This window comes from Silene latifolia, chromosome 5, assembly GCF_048544455.1.
Source record: "Silene latifolia isolate original U9 population chromosome 5, ASM4854445v1, whole genome shotgun sequence".
In the NCBI taxonomy this organism is placed as follows: Eukaryota; Viridiplantae; Streptophyta; class Magnoliopsida; order Caryophyllales; family Caryophyllaceae; genus Silene; species Silene latifolia.
In genome coordinates, this window is record NC_133530.1 from 66,873,405 (window position 1) to 66,901,268 (window position 27,864).

The 27,864-nt window shown below is 39.0% G+C and overlaps 1 protein-coding gene across 1 annotated transcript; it reads right to left on the reverse strand.

The window, feature by feature from the left end:
• Window positions 1-1,685: 1,685 nt before the first annotated feature.
• LOC141655469 (uncharacterized) lies at window positions 1,686-27,578 on the reverse strand. Its single transcript, XM_074462549.1, has 5 exons — window positions 27,386-27,578; window positions 3,386-4,200; window positions 2,991-3,220; window positions 2,144-2,806; window positions 1,686-2,037 (listed from the first exon to the last, which is right to left on the reverse strand). Exons 1-5 carry the CDS (start codon window positions 27,576-27,578, stop codon window positions 1,686-1,688), a joined length of 2,253 nt encoding a protein of 750 aa, XP_074318650.1.
• Between the last annotated feature and the right edge of the window lie 286 nt (window positions 27,579-27,864).

Here is a 27,864-nt window from a genome sequence, read left to right on the forward strand (position 1 = left end):
GAGAAATGTTAAAGGATATGAGAATCGGTTATCGCACATACACTTGTGAGGACAAGTGGGAGTTTGTTGGAGCTTGTGTCCTCCACAAATTAGTGTGATAACATTTGTAAATCTCTTACAGGTTCACAAGGGTATACTTCATATATTTAATCAGTTGATTAACGTTTACCTAATAACGGTTGGCTTGCTAGAAAGTTTGACGTTATTATCATACAGATGACGGTGATCAACTGGTCCCTAAAGGTCACACCTATAGGATGTGTTTGAGAAATGTGATTATAGAAATATAATCACATTGATGCCCAAAATGACTAAAAAGTTAATCGATGTGTTGATGAGATAATTATTTAATGAAAATTAAATAATATTAAGTTTAGACGAATTAACTGTCAATTCGTAAATTAAATATAATAAGTTATATTTAATTAAATATATATAATGTTAGCTTGGACGAATTAATCTGTTAATTCGTAATTAAGTATAATCAGTTGTATTTAATATCAACAAGCTGAATGTGTCATAGTGGTAATAGTGAGGATACACATACCAAGAGGTCATGGGTTCGATCCTCACTAGATGACAATTCAACACATATTATATATTTTTGGAAAGACCAAAAATAAAGAGAATTTTAGTCCTTATTTCGGTCAGCTTGGCCGAATATTAGGAGAGATTTATCTTTCCTAATTGACTCCAAGTTTCGGTTTGTATAAAAAGAAAGGGAGAGAATTATTTCTACCCTAATCCTTCTAATCTAAGGGAAGTATACAGATTATTTCCCACAATCATCCATACCATTGCAGTAATAGTTGGATTTCCCCTTATTCATTTTTAAACCAGATGCCTTGGAGAAGAAATTAAAGGCTTGCAGCATCAACTCAATAGACGCCCTTTCTCCTTTACAAAACAAAATCAAATCATCTGCAAAACATAGGTGTGATAGCTCAATTCTTTTGCAAAGAGGGTGAAACCTGAACTTTGAATGCCTCTGGGTTACCATCAAAGTTCTACTCAGATACTCTAGGCATAAAGTAAAGATCAAGGGGGATAAGGGGTCTCCCTGCCTCAGTCCACGCTTGCCTGGGAAAAAACCAAAAACCTCCCCATTTAAAGCAATAGAGAAAGAAGGGGTGGTGATGCAATTCATAAGCAGAGTAATCATATGCTGAGGGAAATTAAGTGCTCTCAACATTTCCTCCACAAAAACCCACTCAATACTATCATACGCCTTTTGGAGATCTAACTTCATTAACATTCTGGGTGAGCAACTTTTTCTCTTGTATAACCTGATGAGGTCCTGACAAATGAGTATATTCCCACAATATCTCTCCCCTGAACAAAGGCACTCTGGGAAGGATTGACAATATCTGGGAGCACTCTACTCAGTCTGTTACAAACCACTTTGGAAACACACTTATAAATAGTATTACAGCAGGCTATAGGCCTAAACTGTAATACTGAATCAGGGATCTCCACTTTGGGAACCAGGGTAAGAATAGTATTATTGCATTGCCTAAGAAGCTGCCCAGACCTAAAAACATTATGTACTGCTGCTATAACCTCCTGTCCCACAATGGGCCAGCAGTCTTTGAAGAACTGACTGCTGTACCCATCTGGACCAGGGGCCTTAGTCCCTGGGATAGAGAAAATAGCTCTCCTAATCTCCTCCCCAGTTACAGGCTCCATCAAAACCTCACAGGCATAGTAAGGCATGCTCCTGACTGGACTATCTTCTTGTTCACATGAAAAACTGGCAGGGAGGTGCCCAACAGAGAGACATAGTACTCCTCAAAAGCCTGCTTAATCTCCTCACTTTTAGAGCACATCCTGCCCCACATGTCCTTCACCTGAAACACTTTGTTTTTCCTCCTCTTTTTAATACTGGCATGGAAAAAAGTTGAGTTTTCATCACCATCCAAAGCCCAAGAAATCTTAGCTTTCTGTTGCAAGTATTCAGTTCTAGCCTGTTGCAACAATCTAACCTCCTTGGCACATTCACTCTCAGCCTGGCATACCCTCACATTGAGTGGATCATCTCTGAGCAAGGTTTGATAATGCTCCAAGGACAGCTCAGCAACACGAGTAAGGTTCTCAATGTCACTAAACTGTTCTTTGTTCAGTGCCTTCAAATTTTTTTTTCAACCTCTTGAGTTTTATCACCACTTTGAACATGGCATTACCCCTGACTTCAGGTCCCCAACTATGTTGTCCAGTTTCCATAAAGTCAGGTACCCTTGCCCACATATTGAAGTATTTAAAAGGAAGCTTTCTATTATGAAAGGTCTCCTCTAGATTGATCAGGCAAGGGCAGTTATCAAACAAACCTTTAGGAAGGAAGTTTGCATAACTACCAGGAAAAAAATTTAACCAAGTTTCATTAATGAACACCCTATCAATCCTGCTATACACCTTATCCCCAGCTTCATGTTTGTTTGTCCAAGTATAAAAGGACCCACACCCCTTAAGCACATACAAATCACAATCCTCCACCAACTGTTTAAGGGGTCTGATGTAAGCCAAGGTAACTGGTGCCCCTCCAATTCTTTCATCAATTGCCATCACATCATTAAAATCCCCACAAGTAATCCAGGGCCCCCTAATGCTTTGATGATACTTCCTAAGCCGTTGCCATAAACCTTCCCTCTCAGCAGGTTTATTCAGGCCATAAATCATGGTTAGCCAGAAAGAGATATTCCTTCCCCTATCAAGTATCTGGGCATGTATGCGTTGGTCAGTAATCTCCTGAATAGACACCATAAACATTCCAGGATCCCATATCAGCCAGACCCTACCACCTTTGTGACAGCTAGAATTAGTGCACACAGACCAGTCCTCACATAAGCTACTTCTAACTTTATTCCAATTTAAAGACTTAACCTTAGTTTCTAGTAAACCAAATAACCCTACTTTATTGTGGTTGAGAAACCATTTTATTTCATTCTACTTGCTAGTCTTATTCATACCTCAGACATTCCAAAACCCCAAGCTACCCATTATCAGTATGATGATGACTAGATTCTCCTTTTTCAGACAAGACCCTTTCAATCAACCCTACTTTAGACTTTTGGAGAGACATAGTAAGGGACTCTATAAAGGACAACCCCCCAGGAGTAAACAACCTCCTTTCACCATTGTCTCCTCTCATCAATCTAGTCAGCATCTTCCTAGGCATAGATGGCTCAGTAACAGGACCCTTAGACAGCACCACAGGAGGAGCCCTCTGAACCACATGAGTAACCACTGGAGTGATGACACTTGGTGCCACAGTCTTTGGTGGAGTAACTTTCTGTGGACCAATCTAGTTCTTCTGAGGCTGAGGAGCCTTGCTCTTTTTGGTCCCCATCTGAGGCTGTTTCTGCTGAGTAGGTGCTTTTGGTTTCCATACCCTGCGAGTCCCAGCAGCCACTTCCCCCTTCCTGCATATATCAGCTGTATGTCCCATTCCATGACAAACAGTGCAGGTGGTGGGAAGCCAGTCATAAACCAGTCTATCTGACTGAACCCTACCCACTTCATCAATAAAGGACAATTCATAGGGAAACTGTTGACCAATTTGTACTTCAATCATAACCCTAGCATACCCCAGAAAAGCCCTGGTAGCAGTAGCATCATCACACTTAACAAATTGTCCCACAGCTCCACTCAACTTCTTCAAACAATCAACACCCCAAAACTTTAGGTCTAAGCCATAGATTTTCATCCAAATTGGAACCCTAGATACATCATGTTTAAGCAGTTCTGCATCAGGGGTCCATTCCTTAATTATGACAGGCTTATTGTCAAAGATGAGGTGACCATTCTTCAAAACAACTTGTTGTTGTTGTTCCTTTGTCTTAAAACGAACTAAGAAAATCCCATTAGGAAGGAATGAAACCCTATCTACCCCATTAGACGGCCACACCCTCTTAACAAAAACACTTATGACGTTACTCGATGGATTCGCTCCAAGTATATAACAGTATACAGAGGTAGACCAGAACTTTACCTCAGCCGCAACATCCTCCTTTGTGATACGAAGCAACGGCGGTGAAGACGTTCGCGGTTCATCCTGTTCTGGAATTTCTAGCTCCAATTCATCTAGTTCAACAATTGATTCCAAATCCCCTTCAAACTCAGCAGACGAGAATTGGATGTGACGCGCTGCTGATTTCCCTTTACCTTTCGAAAGATTAATACCATCATTTTTTTGTGATTTTCTTCCTGTATTTAGTGAAGGATTATTATTATGTTTGTTTTTTTATCGAGCCATTGCATCTAATCAAAACAATTACTGTAAGAAAATTAGGGTTTCTCTAACTTTCTCTCTCATCCCTCTTTTTTCCCCAAGTCCAAAGTTTGAACATATTGGAAATAGTTTATGATTGTGTTTATGTCAGTTTTGGGAAGCTCAATCTACACTACTGACAACCACACTGCATTATTCAATCGTTGCTTTTTTTTTTCCTCTCATTAATAATGTCTAATTGCCCATCTAATCTCCACCATCCATCATTCTTAATCTAATGGTTGATAGTAGGACTTAAGGACTCGACTAAATATAGGGACTTATTAGAACTAGTCTCTCTCTCTCTCTCTCTCTCTCTCTCTCTCTATATATATATATATATATATATATATATATATATATATATATATATATATATATATATATATGCATCCTGTCTTCCGCGAGTGCACAAAGCACATAAATTTTGACTACCATTCTTTGCCGGATAAGCATCAGAAAGGTTTGCTCAAGACTGCACATATCAAGAGTTGTGAGCAGCTTAAAAATATCATGACCAAGCCATTAGGGGATGCTGAAGATATAAATATCTCGTTCTAGCTTGGCCTTCATCTTGTTCGAAGTAGTCCAGGGGGGGGGGTTATGGAAACATAACTACTTTCTCTATATAAGTTCATTTGTAACACATAGCTAAATAATACAATCATTCTATATTTTACTTTCTCTTTCTATAATTTCATTAGGCTCCCCAGTGCTGGTTTGCAAAGCTCACTACTGCCGTTTCTAACTATGGTTTCCAACATTTTATTCCAGTTATTCACTCTTTACTTATTTAAAAGGTTAGGAATGTCTTTACGTTCTCATTTATGTTGATATCTTGTCGTTGCGAGTAGGGATGTTAATGGGGGCGGGGTGGGTGCGGAGGAAGGGTAACCCGTACCCACATCCACGAACTATAATGCGTACCCACACCCGCCCTACGACCCGTGCAGTTGGAACTTTTCAAACTTATCTCGTATAATACCACGGTTTTCTGGGTCTTGTTACTCGGCCGAATAGGGCTAACTCGAGCGAGTAAAGTGTCGAGTGTTTTCTGGTCAGGCTATTGTCGAGGAACACTTGGCCGAGTAGTGTAATACTCGGCCGAGTACTCTTGGTACTCGGCCGAGTAACCGGTCTGACGGGATTTATTTCCGCGGTTTGATTAAGGATGAGTAAAGGTTATATAAATCGTGTTTTTACAGTTTCTATTCATTTTACCAAAACCTAATTACATTCTACGCTCCTCTAATCATCCTTAATTACTCTCAAGGCGATTGATCGTTCATGAATCTTTTGTTCATCTCCTTCGCATCAGTTTCGTCGATAAGTCACTAGTATTGTGTCTTTTGTTTAGATTTGTCTTTTAGGGTTTTTCCCTACTGATTAGATTTGGGGAAAGGTACATTGGCATGTTTATGAATAGAAATGTTATGATTGTTATTAGGTGAAGGATTCGTAGAGGAACAATTCTAACTTCCGTTCTGTGCTTGTGTTTCGGATTTGTGATAAGGTAGGGTTTCCCTACTCAGTTGATTGCATAATTGATTTAAGATGTGATGATTGTGATTTAATTGGCATGATTAATATTGTTGTTGATTTGTATTCTTGATTGTTGTAGTTGTGGTGGATTGACTATGTTGGTGAGGTGCGTCCTCAGCTGAGTGATGTCACTTGCGGGAGTGGCTTCACGCCTTTGATTCGCCCATTGTGGAACTCGTCACAAGAGGGGATGTGCACATTAATGAACATGGGTTGTTGCTCGTTGCGATGAGCGGGGCTTAGGTGGGCAAGGCTGCGGCCCCCACTAGCGGTGTAGATTATCTGTTGCGGCATGATTGGAATTGGTGGATGGCTGTATAGTTGTTGTCGTGTTGTTTCTTGTATATTGCTTATCTTGATTATTCAGTAAACTGACCCCGTTGTTGTTTTGTAAAACTGTGGTGATCCATTCGGGGATGGTGAGCAGATTGTGATAGGTGATGGTTATCTTTAGCTGCGGGGACGAGGATGGGATGTCATCACTTTGAGTTTAGTTTTCGCTGTTACGAGTTTAGATGTTTTGGATTTTAATGTACTGAGTTTTATACACTTTCGTTTTGGTATTCTTTTAGACGGTGTAATCGTTAGACTTTATACTTTAATAAATGTTTCTGAATGGTTACTTTTGATATACTAACCCCGGGCAACCGAGATGGTAACAACTTCTCATGCTAGGGTGGTCCTTGGTAAGGCACCTTGGTATTTGGGGGTGTTACAAAGTAGTATCAGAGCAACGATTTTGGAACTTAAAACCAATGAACAGAATTAACTTAGGGTGTCTAATTAAAATGAACCCGGTTAAGAATTGTTTGGAACTACCGCAAAGGTTTGAGAGACGTCTCAAAACCGCAATATTGCCTTTACAACTTCGAGCCGGTCACTATGGGGTGTGTCAAGGGGATCGTTGGGGGGGGTGTTTATATGTGTATGAATAGAGTGGTTTATGTGTATCTTGGTTGGAAGTGATGTGGAAATTGTACTATGTGGTAGTCTATGTTCATTAATATGGGTATGTGGACTAATGTGGTGATTTTGACAAGTAATATGATTGGCATGGGTGAGGGGAGGAACAATGTGGGTAGTACTGAATTGTGATATGTTTGGTTTAATTTCATTTTGATGAGATGCGGTGCGTACTATTCGGTTTGGAAGTATGAGCATGAATGTGGTAAGAAAAGATGAACGTGAGTTCTAGCATGTGTAGTATATGAATGTTGTGTTTAATTTACATGTGGGTATGATAAAATTTCACCTATGTACTGGTTTTTAGAAGTATTGAGTTGCTATTGTTTGCCTTATTCATGTTTAAGTTGTTTTGTTAAGAAAAACTGATTTGTGTGAAGACCGATTATGGAAAGGCTGTCTTAAAACTGTTATAAGTCGAGTTCTAGAAATGATATTACCGTGATTCTAATTTGAGGTGTTACCTTGTCTTGTTACGATTCTAACGATAGGTCACACGCCCAAAATGATCAAGTAACGAGTGAGATGTGACTGTTTACGAAAACTGGACGTTGCTGAGAACCGTGCAGGAACTCGGCTGAGTAGGGCCTACTCGGCCGAGTAAGTTGCATATTCGGCCGAGTATCCCGTATTCGGCCGAGTAATCTTTCGGTGATAATTTGGGTCAGCTTCTGGAGTCGATAACTCAGCCGAGTGGTATAGTTACTCGACCGAGTGTACTGTACTCGGTCGAGTACGTCATGTACTCAACCGAGTACCTCTTTGGGTGGTTGTTTTGAGTCGTAGGCTATGTTCTTACATTTGTTTTGATTCATAGGTTATGTGCACACGTATGTCTTGGGTCTTAATGCATTATTTTACATATGTGACGGTCTTGATACGTAAGTCACCAGATACTATGATGTGGAGAATACCAACTTATGTAGGATATGTGTTTGGTGGGGAGGACATGGGTTTACATGATTGTGATGGATAGTGGAAAGAATAAGCGAAGTTGACGAGTTATTGAGGACATTCTGTGAGCTATGGTGAGTGAATTAGTCGTTGGCTTAAGTGGTGTAGTGATGACCATATATGGTCGAGTGATGATGAGAGTGATAATGTAAATTCGAGGAATGTGAGAGCGAAAAGTTTGAAATCTGGGATGTGAAAATTATGGTAATTTGGGATATATAGAGATCTCTGGAAAGAAATGGTTATGACGATGTTGGGTGAGGAGATGCGTAATGGAAGGTTGTGATAAAAAAAATGGAAAAGGTTGGTGTCTAGTGAGCTTAGATCGAGGGATGCCGCAATGAGGACTTGTAGGTAGTAGTCATTATGGACATTTGTATTAGTAGAAGGTAAGCCTAGTGTATAATCATTTGGGAGGTCACGGGATGATGTGAATCTTGGTTTTCTAGAATTATTAAAAGAAGATGTAATCAATTAAGGAGAAATCATTGAGTGGGTGGATATATCGGTGGGAAGTATGAGTGAGAAGTATGATGAGAGGGATTGTTGATAAGAAATGAATGACAAAATAATGATATAGACTAATAGAATTTGATTTTTGGTTGTAATGGAAAGAGAAGGATGATGGTAAGTTGATTGAACGTTCACAAGAATTAGGGGACACGAAAGTAAGGAATCATGGAATTGTGTGAACTATCATGAGGGTGTGAGTTAAGGGATATATATAAATTGCAGGACGACTTGTTAATCATGAGTTTGAGGAATTAAAGGAGTAGGAAGTTGGTAGAGTATTTGCATGGTATGAGACTATGGTGGTGAGCTAGGCGACGATATAATCAAGGATAAAATTTGAATAGTTGTTGAGGTAATTTTTGTTGATGGATCTAACGTTCGTTATTTGGGATGATAATCAGAGAGAGGAAATATATGGTATATTTAGACGTGATGGTAAGAGAGTAGTTATATGAAAGATGGTGGTGTCGTAGTGTTGTCACTAGTGGTTAAGGATGATGTTAAATAGGGAAGTTAGCGTTCTAAAGAGGTTGATTTTGTGGAGGCCTGATTGGTATGTATGGTTGTGAGGGAGTATAAGATGTGGATAAAGGAGGTGTTTTCTAGTATTTGGATACTTATGATATGGCTACGTTTGTCGGGTGGTGATAATTATGCGGATGGGAGGATATGTTATAAATGGCATATGAGTTAAGCTCGGGTGAGAGATATCCATTATCAAGTGGTAACTTACGTGATCAGGATTGGCTAAGATTTGATTATGGGTCTATGATGTGTGTAAGTGATCGTGTGAGGTTCTGACCTCATGAGTAACTAGGTAGCACTGACACTTCTCTTAATCAGCCGTCTCGTGTTCGACACCGTATCCGACACCGACACTTCTCGGACACACGCCAAAATGTGTCGGACGCCTATAAAGCCGTGTCTAACTTTCAACATTTATTTGGGCACGTGTCCGATGCGTGTCCATGATATTTGGGCCGTGTCCGACGCGTGTCCATAACATTTGGACGTCATTTGGGGTGAATGATGTACTTTAGACGGGAAATGAGCTGTTGAAATAGCTTGATTAGAAGATGGGTTTTGATGGTAAATAAAAATGAGTTATAATCATGGACAAATTTTACCTTTACTTATTTAAATTTAGTATCAAATACTTTTATAAAAATAAAATCGAGTGTTTATAACTATAAAATATACTCCCTCCTATCCACTCTTTTCTTCCCTATTTCTTAAAACGGATTATTCAGGTTTTCTTCCCCTTTCCTTTTTGAGAAAGTTTTTATTAATATTATACTCTTACCTCTTTCCACTCACCAAACCCCACTATATACTTTATTAATATTTAATTCTAATTATTCCTACCTCTCTCCAATAACTAAACCCGACCCATCACCTTTATTAATATTTAATCATAATTATTCATACCTCTCTCCAATTACCAAACCCCACTCATATATTTATCAATATTATACTCCTCACCCTTAATCCCCGTGCCCACTTCAAAGGGGAAAAAAACGATGGATAGGAGGGAGTATATTTTATTAAATTTATATAACGTGTCTCGTGTCCTAAATTTCATGGGATGTCGTGTCACGTTTCCGTGTCCGTTTTGGTGCTACCTAGATGACTAGTAATATTGTATGATGTTTATAAAGTTGTTATCTAATCAGTCTGTGTAATATGTTGTGTTTTGGCGATCTAATAAAGCGGTATTAAGGAATTTTTCTTTTATCAAGGAAGTTGTACTGAGTCAGTAATTATGAGATAGTATAAGTTGCGATGTTTAACGATGTGGTTGTAGTGTCTCGGGTTGCGATCCTATCACGGTACTCCATGTTGTGATGCAGGTATTTTCGCACTGCGGTGCGGCTGTTGGTGGCGGTGTTGCGATGCCGTCATCGATTCTGGTGGAGTAGGTGGGGTACTTGTGAGATGAACTTTTGAAAGGTTATGTCGGTCTAGTATGGGCATATAGATTGTTGTTCTATTAACTGTTGTTTCTTATAATTTTGACTTGTGGGCGAGACTAGAGTATAATATGGAAGAGAGTTGCACATGTGGTTGTTGTTGTCATAGAATAGTGATACTTTGTTGATGGGATGTATTTGTGGGATGTTGTGGAACACTTTCGATCTTATGTTAGATGAGACTTTTGTTGACATAGTTGTGGCAAGTAATTAACGGAACATGTGGATACTGAGCTGGAAGTTGCAGTTGGTTCATAGTTTTTTACCGGAGCAGTAAGTATAAAGTGTTTGTGAATTAGTATCCTGATTAGTTATGGACGAGTTTGACGACATAGAAAGGGGAATTTGAGGACCTAGTGAGTGTGTAACAATTTATGGATCGTGGGTGATGTTGTGGGGACATGTGCGAGAATAGGGAAGTATGTGGTTGTGCGGTAATATGGAAGAGTTGAAGTGGTGGTTATGCTGAGAATTTTCTGGTATATGATGGGTGGTGTACAGAGTGTTTAGTGGTATGAAACTATTAGAGAAAGAGAGCCTTGGATAAGGGAATGGTTGTCAGTGTTGAGGCTATAGTCAGTGATCGGTGACATGAGATGGTGATAATTAGGAAGAAATAGCTAAGGATTTAATACTAGTTGGGTTACGAGGACGTAATGTTTATCTTAAGAAGAGTAGGATGCGACAAAGAGAGTTTGATGGTTATGCGTGTGGGGGCATATTTGGAAGTGTTTGAGTCTTGATGTGGAATAAAGGATGTACTTGTGGTTTATATTATGAAAGATAAAGGTTATGCTTGTAGTAGTATGCATTTTATGTGGATGGTTATGGAGTAAGGTTGTAGGTAAGTATGGTTACGATAGTGTTGACAGTTTTGGGTGGTGACGTTTATGAATGTGAGTAAACTTCGAGGACGAAGTTCATTTTAAGGGTGGTAGAATGTAACAACTCGCTTGGTGGATTGTGTTGGTATTGGATTTGCTAGTGAGCGGTATGAAAGTAAGACAAAGTTGGTGGCGGCGGTGTTGTTGGTATTCGATAATACTATGGAGTTAGAAGGGCTATTATATGGTTGATGTTATGTTGTGAACTACATTGTTGAGGTAGGCGTTGTTGGGTGAGTTAGTATAACAACCCGACCCACCACCGTCGTAACACAATACTAACAAGATGGGTGTGCACTTTTGGGCCCATTATTTGTCCTCACTTAAGCCCAAAAGCACAAGGCCTTGTTGCTAGAGTGGTGGGTAGAACCTCTTATAAACATATCACAAGCTCCATATTTTCCCGATGTGGGACAACTTACTCTCAACTCTTGGGGTGTTACAAACTCCCCCACTTAAACAACACAACGTCCTCGTGCCCGGAGGTTGACCACAGCCAAGCCCAGAATCCTTCCCCGCTAGGTGTGTGATCCTGGTACTCTCAATGATGTGAACATTATTTGCGCACATTTAGTCCCCTAATTGAGCCTATTTTGCATACTATTATAACATTCCATAGCCATTTTATCCTTCAAATGCTTTCTATTTTGATTTTCTAGTGCATTTCATATGTTTTGTAGGAAAGGAGACAATTAGGCGGAAATTCCCGTCTTCTGAGCTTATTTGGAAGGATATTGACGATCTTGGTAGGACGAGTGTAGAAGAAGAGGCAAGAACTAAAGACCAACGTTGCAAGAATAAGAAGTATGCGAGAGGAAGCATTCTGAACAACAATCCGGGCATCCAAAGCAGGAAGCCACTCGTCCAAGTACCCAGGAATCCGAGCGTCCCGACCTTAGGGCGCTCGTCCAACCTGCCTACAATCCGCTCGTCCCACCCTTGAATCCGAGCGTTCCTCGGCGTTTTCAGCAAAGATGCGCATCTCCCCGAAATACTTGCATTTCCCTACTTAGAACTTAGAATTGTTAATTACTAATTTAGCCTTAGTTAACCTAATGAGGCACTATTATAAATACCCCATTTTGATGATAATCAAGGGGGCTTCCACATTAGAAAATCCTCTTAGAATAGATTAGGAGTAGATTAGAATAGATTGCTCTTTAATCTTTCCACAAATTACACATTAATCTTTCCTTAATTATTGTTCAAGTTTATTATTCAAGTTTATTATTGGGTAATTGAAGATTATTGGGTTATTATTGGAGGATTGACAACCCTTCATCAATCAATCAAGTTCTCTTCTTTTATTCTTGCTTTATTATTTGGATCATCTCAAGTTTGGTATAACTCCTTTACTCTTTACTCTTTATTGTTTATTTCTTTAAGCTTTTATCATGTTTATACTTGTTGTGATGATTGACACCATTAATGATATGTTTCCCATGATAAAGAGTGAGTAGCCCTTTAGCTAGGATTAGTGGGTAATTAGGGGAAACCAACATGGGGAATAATCATGCTTAATCTAATATGTTTTCATAATTAAATTGCTTGCTTGTTGTGACGTCAACTTATGCACATGTTATGTTTGATGAAATGCTAAGCCTATGAATCCTTGCATTTATAACCATATCTTATCTATTCAACTTGACTTGTAAGATATAAACCAACTCGAGTCTTGTTAGACCATGCATAGAAGTGATTACGAGGAAATTAAGTCGACTTGTAGGTGTTGTACAATCTAATCGATTCGGCTCTGGGACCCAACTCTTCCTAAGAACCGTAAGACATAAACCAACTCGGTTCCTTTACAACATTAATTGCTTGAAACCTTGTGAACATGTTTGTATGGTCAATTCTCATGAATCCCCTATGACCCCATGATATCCTAGTGCTTTTAATCATTTGTTTACATCCTTCCTTTTATTGCTTGTTTTACTTTATTGCTTTTATTAGTCTAGAACACAACTACAAACCCAAATCAATTGTGACACTAGCATAAATTGAGATAGATAGACTTAGAACCCAAAGCACACCGTCCCATGGACCGACCTCGACTTACCACTAACTAGTTGTTTGTTGAGTATTATAAATGTGTTTTGATTGGGTGTACAACGACACGCTCACGTCAAAAATGGCCGTTGCCTGGGATGGTGCTATGTGATTAAGTTCTTACTTGTTTTTCTATTTCGATTTTGCTTTCACCTTGAGGAACTTCTTCCTCAAGGATTGTTCTTACCATTTTTGTGTAGTTTCCATGTTCGTAGTTGTTTCCTTGTCTTAACTATGATGGCTCAAGACTTGACATATGGAGTATGTGGTGGATCTTTTGAGTATGACTATGGCTATGGGGAGTTTGAGAAGCAAGTCAACACAAACCTACCTTACTTTTTGTACAATGAAAATCCTAACTACTACCCCAATTTTTCCCACCAGAATCACCACATCCATTATCCACAACAACCTCCTACCCAAAACTCACTTTACAATCAATTCCAAATGCCACAATATGAGCACTTTCACACAAGCCCACAACAAGATGATGAACCCATTCAAAAGGTGATTCTCCAAATGATGGAGATCAACAAAATTTCTTCAAAGAAATGCTAGAGGAGAGCCAAAAGAGGGACAATGTTCTTCAAGGCATTGTTGCCCAAGGTGAGGAATTGGGGATTCAAATTGCCCAAATGAAAGAATCCCAAGCAATAACTCCCCACCATTCTTTGGACATTGATCATGAATGTGAATTTGAAGTAGTAACCTTTGACATTGGAAATGAGAAGTGGGAAGATCCAACCTCCTTGAGCTCTTGTGAGTATGAAAGTGTGGTATTTGATGAAGAAGACATGAGGATGAGTAAGCCAAATACTCTTAGCCTTTGTGAGTATGAGGGTGTGTCTTTTGATGTGAACTTTAAGATGTTGGAGGAAGAATTTAATGAAGCGCCCATTTATGATTCATATGAAGATAGTAATGATGACAAGACCATAAAAAAAGGCCTATGAAGAATACGTGTCTTACAAAGACCTTTGGAATAGGGGAGAAAAATGGACTTGTGATATCACCTTGCTTGAAGAGCCTATTCTTGAGAAGTTTGAGGTATGCTTCCGTGAGGAAGATGAATGTCCCTTCCCTATTGCCCATGAAGACTACTTAGCGCCCACCATGGAGCCAATGATTGTTGGAGACGATATGGTGGACCTTCTTCAAAAGGTCAAAGCATCATACAAAGGATATTTGATGGAAAAGCTCAAAAAGAAACTTGCACATGAAGCTACTTGTGGAAATTTGGCACCCACAACATCAACTCCAAAGGTACCCCGTCATCAATGCTATGAGAATTCTCCTTCTACTCTTGAAGGATTGATAAATTCAAAAGCTATCATCATCACCAAAGTCGAAAAAGAAGGTAGTGAGTGGAAGTCTCCGGAAAACCATGAACCATACTTCCTACCTTACGCTAATAAGAATCATGGGCTAATCGGTTTGAAGCATCGCAATTATTCAAGTGCCAATAAAAGGAAGAAAACAAGAATGAATGACAAAATTCCTTGGCCAAGTTTCGTCTTGAAGTTAAGAAAACCATACTCATGCTTATTTGGAGCTTGTTCACAAACTTTCGATCTCCTTCTAAGAGCCTTGAGCTCTATGGACAAGAATTTCTACAATTTGAACTAGTTTGGTGGAGTCCTATCTCAAACCACCATTTATAAGATATTCTCTGAACCTTTGCCTAGTATAATATTGTACATTTTAGAAATTTTATTTATAATTTCTTGCATGAGAGTAGTGAGAGAGAGTTCCCTTACATTTTTATTGAGCACAATTTCAAAAAAAGATAAGTAGGAATGACAAAAGGGTGCAAGGGTACGATCTTGAAAAGAAAAGGAAGAAAAGTTTGAAAAGCACTGAGGGACGCTCGTCCCGAAGGCAGGACGCTCGTCCTCAGCCTTTCTCCAGGTACCATTTGGCGCTGACACAGAATCCGAGCGGATTAAGGTTCAAGACGCTCGCCCAGCAAATGGACGCTCGTATTTGCTGTTGGACGCTCGTCCTGTAGGATACCTGAAGAAAAATTTGGGACTGAACTAGAATCCGAGCGGATTCAAAAGAAGACGCCCGTCCAATCTTAGCCGCTCGTCCCAAAGCTTGGGACGCTCGTCTTTTCTCCTTCCCAGCTGAAGCAAGATCCCTGGAATGAAATCCGAGCGGATTTTTGCTAGGACGCTCGGACCAAATGCAGCAAGACGCCTGTCCTGACCATAAAGACGCTCGGATTCCCTCACTTACCTCGACTAATCTTCCCGAGCCCGACCCTCAGCCGCTCGTCCCAACCCTCTTTTCTATAAAAATACCCCCACCATCCCTCATTTCCTCATCTTATCTAAACAAAATCCACTCATCTTCATCTTCAAACACTCCCTTCTCAACAAAAACCAACCAAACCCTAACTTTCCCAAATCGAAAATGATGAACCTCAAGGGAAAAGCCAAGAAGCTTGTTGAAGTCGCTACCAAGAAACGCAAGGGCTCATCTTCTTCATCCCCTCAACAAATGATGGTACCAAGAAGCTTTCATCCCGTGATAAGAGGAGGGGTGGAGCAACTTGAGTACTTTCCGGAGGTACTCTTCACATTTGATGAACACCGCGCTAAGTTCGTCAAGTTGCTAGGTAAGCATTACGAACCGACTCAGTTTATTGACACTAGGGTGTTAGAAATCCTAGGTATAAGGTACCAGACCGAAATGTTCTTTGACGGTTTGGGGATTGGGAAATTATTCCATGCCCATGAAGAGACGTACCTTAGCCTTACCTTGGAATTTTTGAGTAGCCTTCGTATTGTTTCGAACACAAGGAACAATGTTGGTATGGAGTTCCGGTTGTGCAACCTTGACCATAGCCTATCACTTGACCAATTTGCTCAAATTTTTGGTCTTGTTGTACCAACAAACCCTCCTATTTTGATGTGGACCTAGTATGGAAGGCTATTTCCGGGAAGGATTTCATTCATCAAAAACAATGCTACACCTTTGATATTCAACACCCGGTGATTCGGATCACCGAACGTTTTGTAGCCGACACCATTAATGGGAGGTATGAGCAAGATAGGTGCACTCTCCTTGATTTGACATTTCTTGAGTCCTATCTAAATGTCCGGGGGACAAGGAGGTACAACTTCAACACCCCCCTTGAGATGCTTACGAGATTCTATGATTTCTCTCAAGGGAACTCCCAACTTAAGACCTTCGTGATGGGAGGTCTAATTACGATCTTGGCAAACTACCTTTGTCCCGGGTTCAACACCCATGGGACTTATACACCTCTTGAGGGTAGTACTTTGATTGATGAGGACGCCGTCTTCAACCACCACCGGTGGTGTGCCTACACTCAAAATGGGAGTGTAGAATGGCTCACAAAGGGTGTTCCTCTATTGTTCTTTCGGGGTGGAATATACCCGGTACCAACCCAAGGTTGAGCCCGTATTCGCCTAGGCCGAGCTACCTTCTCGACATCAAAATCCTCGCCAACCCCCCTCAAAGAGAAGAAGTACCCCGCCAACCTCCACATCCTCGTGGGATACCGGCAAGGCCCATTCCCCCGCCATCCTATGTGCCTATCCCACCATACCCTACTCCTCATACGACATTCGCACCACAAATCCCCAATGCTCCGGATATGCATGACTTGATGAACCTTATGAAGAAGGTTAATCTCGGAGTACACGATGGGCGGGTCGATAACTACATGGCCCTTTATCCTCAGTACTACCAAATGGCACAACAAGGGTATATCGACCCTAATGGCCCTCGACCATCTTGGGCTCAACCACATCTTTTGTTCCCTAATCAAGGGAACCAAGCCGGGAACTTTGATGGTCAAGGTGGAGGATACTCTGGTCAAGGAGGAGGGTATGACCAAGGAGGAAGTTCTAGTAGGTATGGCTACCACCAATATGATGATGACGAGTGAGATATGCCTACTTCATCACCTCCATTTGTATGATACTCTTCTCTCCCTCTCTTTTGTATAGTGCATTGCATTTAGTTTAGCCTTCACTTGCATTTGTATTATATTTCATATTGCATTTGCATTAGCTAGTTCATATAGTATAATTGCATTGTATTATATCTCACATGATCCATGTAAAATAATTGCATATAGATTAGAACTCATAGCCACTAATGACCAATCCTATTCTTTTCTACACTAGAAATAGTGTTTAAATTAGTTTGGGGAGGTTTGATCATAAGTGACTTAAGCATTTAACATGCATCATATAATATAGTTTAGATTGCATTCATTTGTTATATATGTCATATAGAATTGCATTTAGTTAGAGCATGCATTCATTCATATCATATCATTGCATTTGTACTTTATTTCAAAAAAAAAAATCAAAAAATTCAAAAACATGTATTTCCTTTTTATTCCCACTCCTACATGTACATTGAGGACAATATCTAAAATAAAGTGGGGGATGAGAATTTATATTTCAAAAATGCATAAAAATTGAAAATTTTTGAAAATTCACAAAAATATGTCTTTTAATTTCATAAAAACAAAACCCATAAAAATTTTAAAAATTGAAAAATCCAAAAACATGTTCATTTCCTTTGTAGTGTAGTCTTGTATATATTGTTTGTATATATTGTGTTTGTTCATCCTTTTCACATTGATCGACTATGCCACATCCGAGACATGAGGATATTGAAGACCGCATGGTATGATCTTTCCAATCTCCTTTTTCCTCTTTATGTTAATGACTATGTGGCTTTATTTTGATTGATACGATATGAAAAAATGTGAATTTAGGATTGCATTTAGATTATTTGGCATATTAGTTGGTAGAAGCATATGCATTAGGATGTATAAATGTTAGTTGCATCATGGCATATAGTTGCATTTAGAAATTTTTTGTGAAAACGTCTATTTGGGAAGCTTGACAAGTGTATATAAGGCCCTTGTAGATACTTTTTCTTCTTAAGACTTTGCTTGTTAGAATACTTGTAAAACACCCTAGGATGTGTCATGCTAGTATCCTTTGACCCATGGATTAAGGCCTAGTCAAGAGTACCTTGTGGTGTGATAACTCCTTGGCTACCGTTTATTCCAAGGTGACCCTTGAAACCATGCAACCATCATTCATCCATGTTCTACCATACATTTTGTCATCAAAGGGAATGGGCACAAAAATTGTTCAAAATTTGAGTTCAAGAAATGAAAAGAAAAGAAAAAATTTGCAATTGCATCAAAAGAAAAGAGGAATAACAAAAATGAAAACTCCTATGCTTCAAATATAAGCACCCTCACTGCAAATGGGGTGACTTTGAAAATGTTCAAAAGAAAATGCAAAAAGTTGAAAGTTGTCAAGTATTGAAATGCCAAACATCAAAAGAAATGGCAAAAAGAAAGTGTTCTCAAATGTCAAATGCCACAAGAAATTGGGGGGGGGGGGGGGGGGGTGGGAAAGCAAACTCCCAAATGAAACTCAAATACTATCTATCCCTTTATCCATCGTATCCACTTTTGTGCGTGGTAGAAAGGGGACGACCCTTCTTCTTGTCTAGGCAAGAGGGGGAATTCCGCGATCCTCCAGTGTTTCTAACACCATAGGGAGTCTATTCTTGACAAAAGTATTTAACGATTGAGGACAAAGGTACCCTAGCTGGACACAACTTGGAGGTGATTTATTGGTATTCTTCTAGGCTTAGTAGTTTGAAGAAACCATATCTATAATGGAGTGTGTACCTTTGAATTGCTTCCCCTTTAGATAATTTCCGCCACTTAGAAGAGGAAAGTGGTTATTCTTTAGTAGATGCATCCATTACTTGATTTTGTGTGCTTTAATGCTTGGATGTGTCGCCATTTTGGCAAGACCCACCTTGCCTTGCAAGAAGTCATCCTACCTCATGGTTGTCTTGTTGTGAGTTGAAGGGGCGGAGTGAGACCCGCTAATTGTCTCACGTCGGCTATATTATTAGGATAGATTAAATAAAGGTCTAGTTATAGTCACCTCTTTACTCGGGACGAGTAAAGGTTCGGTTTAGGGATATTTGATGTGAACATTATTTGCGCACATTTAGTCTCTTAATTGAGCCTATTTTGCATACTATTATAACATTCCATAGCCATTTTATCCGTCAAATGCTTTCTATTTTGCTTTCCTAGTGCATTTCATATGTTTTGTAGGAAAGGAGACAATTAGGCGGAAATTCCCGTCTCCTGAGCTTATTTGGAAGGATATTGACGATCTTGGTAGGACGAGTGTAGAAGAAGAGGCAAGAACAAATGACCAACGTTGCAAGAATAAGAAGTATGTGAGAGGAAGCATTCTGAACAACAATCTGGGCGTCCAAAGCAGGAAGCCGCTCGTCCAAGTACCCAGGAATCCGAGCGTCCCGACCTTAGGCCGCTCGTCCAACCTGCCTACAATCCGCTCGTCCCACCCTTGAATCCGAGCTTCCCTCGGCGTTTTCAGCGAAGATGCGCATCTCCCCGAAATACTTGCATTTCCCTACTTAGAACTTAGAATTTTTAATTACTAATTTAGCCTTAGTTAACCTAATGAGGCACTACTATAAATACCCCATTTTGATGATAATCAAGGGGGCTTCCACATTAGAAAATCCTCTTAGAATAGATTATGAGTAGATTAGAATAGATTGCTCTTTAATCTTTCCACAAATTACACATTAATCTTTCCTTAATTATTGTTCAAGTTTATTATTTGGTAATTGAAGATTATTGAGTTATTATTGGAGGATTGACAACCCTTCATCAATCAATCAAGCTCTCTTCTTTTATTCTTGCTTTATTATTTGGATTATCTCAAGTTTGGTATAACTCCTTTACTCTTTACTCTTTATTGTTTATTTCCTTAAGCTTTTATCATGTTTATACTTGTTGTGATGATTGACACCATTAATGACATGTTTCCCATGATAAAGAGTGAGTAGCCCTTTAGCTAGGATTAGTGGGTAATTAGGGGAAACCAACATGGGGAATAATCATGCTTAATCTAATATGTTTTCATAATTAAATTGCTTGCTTGTTGTGACGTCAACTTATGCACATGTTATGTTTGATGAAATGCTAAGCCTATGAATCCTTGCATTTATAACCATCTCTTATCTATTCAACTTGACTTGTAAGATATAAACCAACTCGAGTCTTGTTAGACCATGCATAGAAGTGATTAGGAGGAAATTAAGTCGACTTGTAGGTGTTGTACAATCTAATCGATTCGGCTCCGGGACCCAACTCTTCCTAAGAACCGTAAGACATAAACTAACTCGGTTCCTTTATAACATTATTTGCTTGCAACCTTGTGAACATGTTTGTATGGTCAATTCTCATGAATCCCCTATGACCCCATGATATCCTAGTGCTTTTAATCATTTGTTTACATCCTTCCTTTTATTGCTTGTTTTACTTTATTGCTTTTATTAGTTTAGAACACAACTACAAACCCAAATCAATTGTGACACTAGCATAAATTGAGATAGATAGACTTAGAACCCAAAGCACACCGTCCCATGGATCGGCGTCGACTTACCACTAACTAGTTGTTTGTTGAATATTATAAATGTGTTTTGATTGGGTGTATAACGACACGCTCACGTCACTCAACCACAGGCTCACCACACGGTCGCAAGGTTGCTCTGATACCATTTATAACAACCCGACCCGCCACTATCGTAACACAATCCCAATAAGATAGGTGTGAACCTTTGGGCCCATTATTTGTCCTCACTTATTCCCAAAAGTACAAGGCCTTGTTGCTAGAGTGGTGGGTAGAACCTCTTATAAACATATTACAAGCTCCATATTTTCCCGATGTGGGACAACTTACTCTCAACTCTTAGGGTGTTACAGTTAGTGTCAAGGTTGAAGGATGAGAGTTGAGTGGTATTAGTTACTGGAGTGGTTTGTGAGCATGCTATATGATATGTGCATTTTATATAGTCCTTTTTGGCCTCTTATGCACGCATTTCCATGCGATTCTCTTAGTTTTGTATTGCAAAATGCCCCGAATAGGTTACATTGGTTTGGTTTGCCTTAATTGCAGGAATGGACCCGAAAGTAGCGGAAACGTACCTTTTTCAGTCCCTTTAGCATGCATTTATGGAGATGGAGGATTTGGAGCGAAATTACTATGCCTCGGGAAGCGTGAAGGAGTTTCGGAAGCTAACCAATGAAGAAGTGAGCTGTTTCAGTGGCTGGATCCTCGATCGAAGTCTTTTCTGTTCGATCGAGTGAAGTTGGTGGTCAAGAATGTTCGATCGAGTCCCTGCTGTACTCGATCGAAGGGTGGCTTTATGAGGTTCCTCGATCGAGTGGTTACTTTACTCCATCGAGAGGTTAGGCTGTAGAGGTGTTCGATCAAGGAGATCCATTCTACTCAATCGAGAGCTTCAGTCTTTAGTCGTAGGATTTATTTCTTAAGCATTGTTTTTAGGAAAATAAATATCTTCTCTATATAAAGAGAAGACGTCATTAGGTCAAAAACACTTCTCATTCTCTTAATTACTCTTTAATCTCAGAATTACTCTTAAGCAGACTCTCTTCCTCTTGCGTACGTTGCTTTTGTTCTATTGCCGGATCCAAAACCTTGTAATCATTCTTATTCTCTTTATTAAAATTAATCTTCTCTTGCATCTTTAATCTCTATTCTTAATTAATGTTTTAATTATTGTTGTTAATTAGTTCATGCCATCCCCTTTTATTAATCTTATTATCATGTCTCTTGTTAATTCTTTAATGGTTGTTATTGCTATCGTTTCATTCGTCAACATGAGTAGCTAATTCTTTTTATGTTAGGATTAGGGGAGCCATGGTAGTGAATAAATGACGTTGTAAATAGACTAGATGGTTTGATTGTGAGAATTATTTTATAACAATTTAATTGTAATCGTTTAGTTGAGTGCACGCTTCTAAACTAGTTAATCCGGTTAAATTCAGACCTAGATCGAGAGATTGAAATGAATAGACCTGTTATGAACAGTAGACTACACTAATGAGGGCGAGAGCTAAGTTAGTTGTATTTTAGGGCAGAAAGTGGACCGAGAGGACCTTTTTTTTTCCCATTCTCACATTAGACCGACTGAGCTATTTATGACTGAATTGGCTAATTACCATGGTGAACCGACTTCCTAACATTTCTCTCCTTATTTGATTACATCCTTTATTTCTCTTTACTGTTTTTATCGCTCTTTTCTCTCTGCCTTAATCTCATTTAGTTTAGAAAACAAAATCAATACACCCCAATTGTTACCGTGACAGACTAGATTAGCAAGTAGATATAATAGCCTCCCTGTGGAGTACGATACCCGACTTACCTCTACTATATTTATTAGTTGAGCCAGTTGGTTTATTTTTAGTAGGGTTCCGACAGCCGTGTCACTATATAGGATGAGTGTGAACTTCGAGGACGAAGTTCGTTTTAAGGAGGGAAGATTGTAATACCACGGTTTTTCGGGTCTTGTTACTCGGCCGAATAGGGCTAACTCGGTCGAGTAAAGTGTCGTGTGTTTTCTAGTCAGGCTACTGTCTAGGAACACTCGGTCGAGTAGTGTAATACTCGGCTGAGTAGGGGACACTCGGCCGAGTACTCTTGGTACTCGACCGAGTAACCGCTCTGACATGATTTATTTCCGCTGTTTGATTAAGGATGAGTAAAGATTATATAAATCGTGTTTTTACAGTTTCTATTCATTTTACCAAAACTTAATTACATTCTACGCTCCTCTAATCATCCTTAATCACTCTCAAGGCGATTGATCGTTCGTGAGTCTTTTGTTCAATCTTTCGCATCAGTTTTGTCGGTAAGTCACTAGTATTGTGTCTTTTGTTTAGATTTGTATCTGAGGGTTTTTCCCTAATGATTATGATAGGCTTATCGCGTACCTATGCAAAGATAAATTCCCTAAACAACAAGTTAATGTAGCAATAGGGGTCGAACACAAGGAAACGGGAATTACTTCGTGAATTGCTATGGGTAGATTTTTATCAAGGTCGATTACGATTTGGTTTGGTTTGGTTGTTTGATGATTAATAAGAATTATGATGTAAATTATATAATAAAAGGGAGTCTAAGGGGTTCGGGTCACGCATGCAAAGGTAAACATATAATCATGATAAACTTGGTACTAATAACATTGTCAATTGCTTAGGCTTAAAGATACCCATCTTACGATATTAACATCAACCATAGACCGGGTCCTAGAGAAACTCTCGTCCATGACTAGGTCGTCCTACTATACATGCTTAGTCTAATTCAATTCCGTGCCTCTCGACTTATAGAACGAATAAACAAACTTAATCAAATGAATAGGGCCCTAAACAAAGATTAAACATTGTGGCACAAGCATGTGATAGAAGCAATTTAGACAATATTATTATTAACTTATTTTATCATGTTTATATATTAAATTTATGCATGGCTCCCCTAGCCCTTAGACTAGGAAATTTAGCTACTCATACTAAAATGTAAATTGCAAATTATATTGTAAGAAATATTAAACATGGTTATAAGATTTATATTAATTGGATGATATAACATGAGAAAAGAACAATGCTAATGTAAAATGGAATATTTGATTATAAACTATGTGGTAACTAAAATAGAAATGTAAATTGCAAACTAGAAATAGAAATACCTTAATAATAGAGAACTTGTATGGAAGAACAATGTATAACCAAAAGCTTGAAATAACTTAGAACCGAATGTTTGAACAACTACAAGATTAACTAATTTGTAAACTAATATGAAAACTATTGAGAGAATTATAATGCTTAAGGCTATTGTAAACTAAAACTTGGACGTAAAATTGGATGCTCAAAGCCTCGGAATACCTCTCCTATTTATAGGAGAGGAAAGCAAAACGTAAAAGCCTAGATGCATGCGGCCCCGATCGGGGTTAGGTGGCCCCGATCGGGGTCGTGTGTTTCCGGGTATTTTCTCTTAATTCCTCTATTAATTGCGTGAGGAATCCAAGGTTTATACTTTAATGCTCCTTAATCACCCGGGTAAATGCCTCATCTATGATCTTTAGAGCTCCCAAAAAGCATCCTAAGCATGTTGGAATCTTATGCTTTCCACCTTGACTTGGACTTGAACATTTGGGCTTTGACTTTGTTTGTTGGCAACATTTGCATTATTCATATTAATCCATCAATTTCTTCATGCAAAACCCAATCCAATGCTCCATGCTTAGTCCAACACTTGGTCTTGTTTAGCTTAATGAACTTAGTGTATAAAATGATAGGAAAAAGCCTCTAAATGCTTAGATTCCTACAAAAACATGTTAAGACAAGCAAATACACTAGAACAACAAATATTAGCTTATGACACTATGATAAGTGCTAAATAACAAATAAAATGGAGCTAATATAGGGGATGAAAGTATATAAAATATGCACTTATCAAACTCCTCCAAGCTAAACCCTTGCTTGTCCTCAAGCAAGAAACCAAATCCCATCAATTGCAATATCCAAACAAGCTAAGCATAATGATTTTGAAACCCGAAACAACATGGGCAAGGAATAAAGCAAAGCATGGTTGAGATTTACATGACGGCGTAGCATAGAAAACTTTGAATGAACCTTTAAGCTCTTGCATGATCTTCCGACTTATGGACTCTCGCGAGGCACTCATACTCTTTTTATGTGAAAGGACAATTTTGTGAATAAACACTCGACTATCCTCGACTTATAATAATGTGCCCACAATCTAATATGGTAATCAATCAAAACTAGCAAGCCAAAACACTCAAATGTAAGCATGATAGAGAAGCCAAATGAGTAGGAAGAAGGCAAATAAACATGGGTAAGAAGGGGGAACAAATGAATTGTGGTAATGTGGAGCTAAGTTAAGCTAGCAACTACCAAATTGTAAAGGTGCTCAATCCCAATTCCAACCCAATTTTGTAATTCAAACCATGAAAAATCCTCCAAAATATATGAATAATGCTTGAGAATTTCTCACATCTTTTCTTCTTCTCCTTTTCTTCCTTTTCAATTCATACTTCTTTTTTTCTTTTCATTCTCATTTTTTTCATGGTTTTCATTTCTTTCTTTCTTTCTTTTCATTTTCATCATTTTTCCTTTTTTCAATTTTTTTTCTTTCATTTTTTTTCATTTTCCTCTTTTTTATCTCTTGAGCATTAAGACCAAGCTCACATGATATTCAAACTTTGAAACAAATCCCAATTGAGCACCCAAACAAGACCAATCAAGCTACTATCTCAACAAGGTAGGCAAGTTATAATGTAGCTAGGGAAAATTGTTTGTGAAAGGGTCAAGAAGGCAATTATATTCATGTGAATGGCTCCAAAATGCTATAACAAGTGAATGCATGCTTACCAAGAGATGACATGAGAACCATACTTGTGCGTTTTGATGTAACACACATTATAAGGAGATACCTACACTCACCTAAGAGAGACCGGATATGGATGCATCGGTCAAAAGAGGCTCTACCTTACCATTTTGTAGCTTGCCACAAGTCAAGATCAAGCCCATTCGGTTCATTCTTCATCTCCCCCCTACTATGTCAAGACATCCCCATGTAACTAATATCCCAACATGAAAGAATAAATCATTAGCAATAAGCCATTATTAGGATAAGCAAAGAGGAAAGTAGGCTACAAGCAAGCACAAAACAAAAATTTCTCTCAAAAATTTTCAAATTTTCTACACTACATGCAAACTATACTATATGCAAATGCAATATCTCCCCCCAAGCTAAACATCACATTGTCCTCAATGTGCCAACTATCCAAATCACCCAATCAAACCATAAAAATGGCTCAAGGCACAAAACAGGAAGGACTAGAGGTTATGTTTAATGGGATGCAAGATCTAAACTAATATGCAAAGCAATGAAAAACATATTCGACTTGCTAAACTCCTCCAAGCTAGCATGAATCCGGGGGATGAAAATGTTTCTTTGTGATTAAGGTAAAGAACTTGCAGAAATATGGAAAAGAAGAGAAAATACCATCGGGTGTGAAAATAATCGAAAGAATTTGATCACCTTTTTTTTTCACCCGTATAAAAAGAAGGTCGGGAAATCACAGAACCACGACCCCGATCGGGCCCACCAACCCCGATCAGGGTTGACCTCCTCTTCATGCTTTGACCCTTTTCCGCAATTGATTCAATTTCCTTCTCTTTTTCGAAAACCACGTCCCCGAACGGGGTTGTTGCATGGGGAAGCGTGTCAAATTTACTTCTAATTCTTCTCCCTTCATTTTCACCTAAAAATCACAAAAAGAAACATCATCAAGTCGAACATTTTATTACTAATCTACAAAAACAATAAATTGCAGAAAATTAAAAACAAAAATAAATAAAAGCAATAAAAAGCTTGGGTTGCCTCCCAAGAAGCGCTGGTTTAACGTCCCGCACGACGTAAGAAGCTATTTGATTCAAGTTTTGTCATTGAGCTTGCCACCAACCAAGCTCCATTTCATAGCTATCTTTGCATTTCTTAACCATTTGAAATTCTTCAAATAAAATTTCCCTTTCTTCCTTTTTCCTCTTTTAGCAATAGCGTCCTTAGCATCATCACCTACAAAGCAAACAACACCCATATCGTCCTCCAACGGATCCGTTAGTGAGGATCCAAGCGTAGTAGAGGCATAAGAAGAGTCCACAGTGCTAAGTAAATAACAAGACTCTTGTAACATTGGGCTTCTAATGGCACTGTTTTTGCTAAAGGAAACCCGGTCATCACCCACTTCCAATGTCAACCTCCCATTTTTCACATTAATTAGCGCACCCGCGGTGCGTAAAAATGGCCTACCCAATATAATTGGGGTTTGTGAGTCCTCGGCCATATCAAGTATGAGGAAGTCAACGGGTATGAAAAACTTGCCAACTTTGACGGGAACATCTTCTAAGACACCTAGAGGTCGCTTTAAAGAACGGTCCGCCATTTGCAATGTAATACTTGTGCATTTTAAAGCACCCATGTTAAGTTTTTCACAAAGGGAATAGGGCATGACACTTACACTAGCACCTAGGTCGCAAAGGGCCTTATCAATGGTATATTTGCCTATAGTGCAAGGAATAGAATAGCTACCGGGGTCCTTAAGTTTCGGGGGAGACTTGTTTTGTAAGAGTGCACTACACTCTTCGGTGAAAGCAATGGTCTCAACCTCATTGAAGGATCGCTTCTTTGAGAGGATTTCCTTCATAAACTTTGCGTAAGAAGGGACTTGGGTAAGCAATTCCATAAACGGGATGGTGACTTGCAAATTCTTACAAACTTCCAAAAATTTAGCAAACTTACCTTCCTCGTTGTGCTTTGCTAGAAGATGGGGAAATGGTATTTGAACAAATTCTTTGGGAGGAGCATCCTCCACATCTTTCACTATCTCTTTCTCATTCTCCTTGGGAGCATCCACTTTCTTTGAAATGACATCACTCTCCTTAGCATTAGGAGAGATTTCCTCAATAACTACCTCATCACTTTCTTTTGGCATTGGAGACCCAACATCTTTGGCATCAAGCTTGCTCTTCCTCTTAAGCATCAACAATCGATGAGGAAATGGCACACGGTCTTTAACTATAGGCTCTTCACTAGCCTTCTTTTTGTCATTTCCCCCAAGCTTAGCCTTTTTAACAACCACCTCTTCATCCAAAGTCATGGATGGCCCATAATAGCTTGAACCACTTCTCAAGGAAATAGAATTAGCGGTTTCATGTGGTTGCTCACCTTGGGGAGGTAGTTGACCATTCTTCCTTTGAGAATTAGAAGCGGCTAGTTGA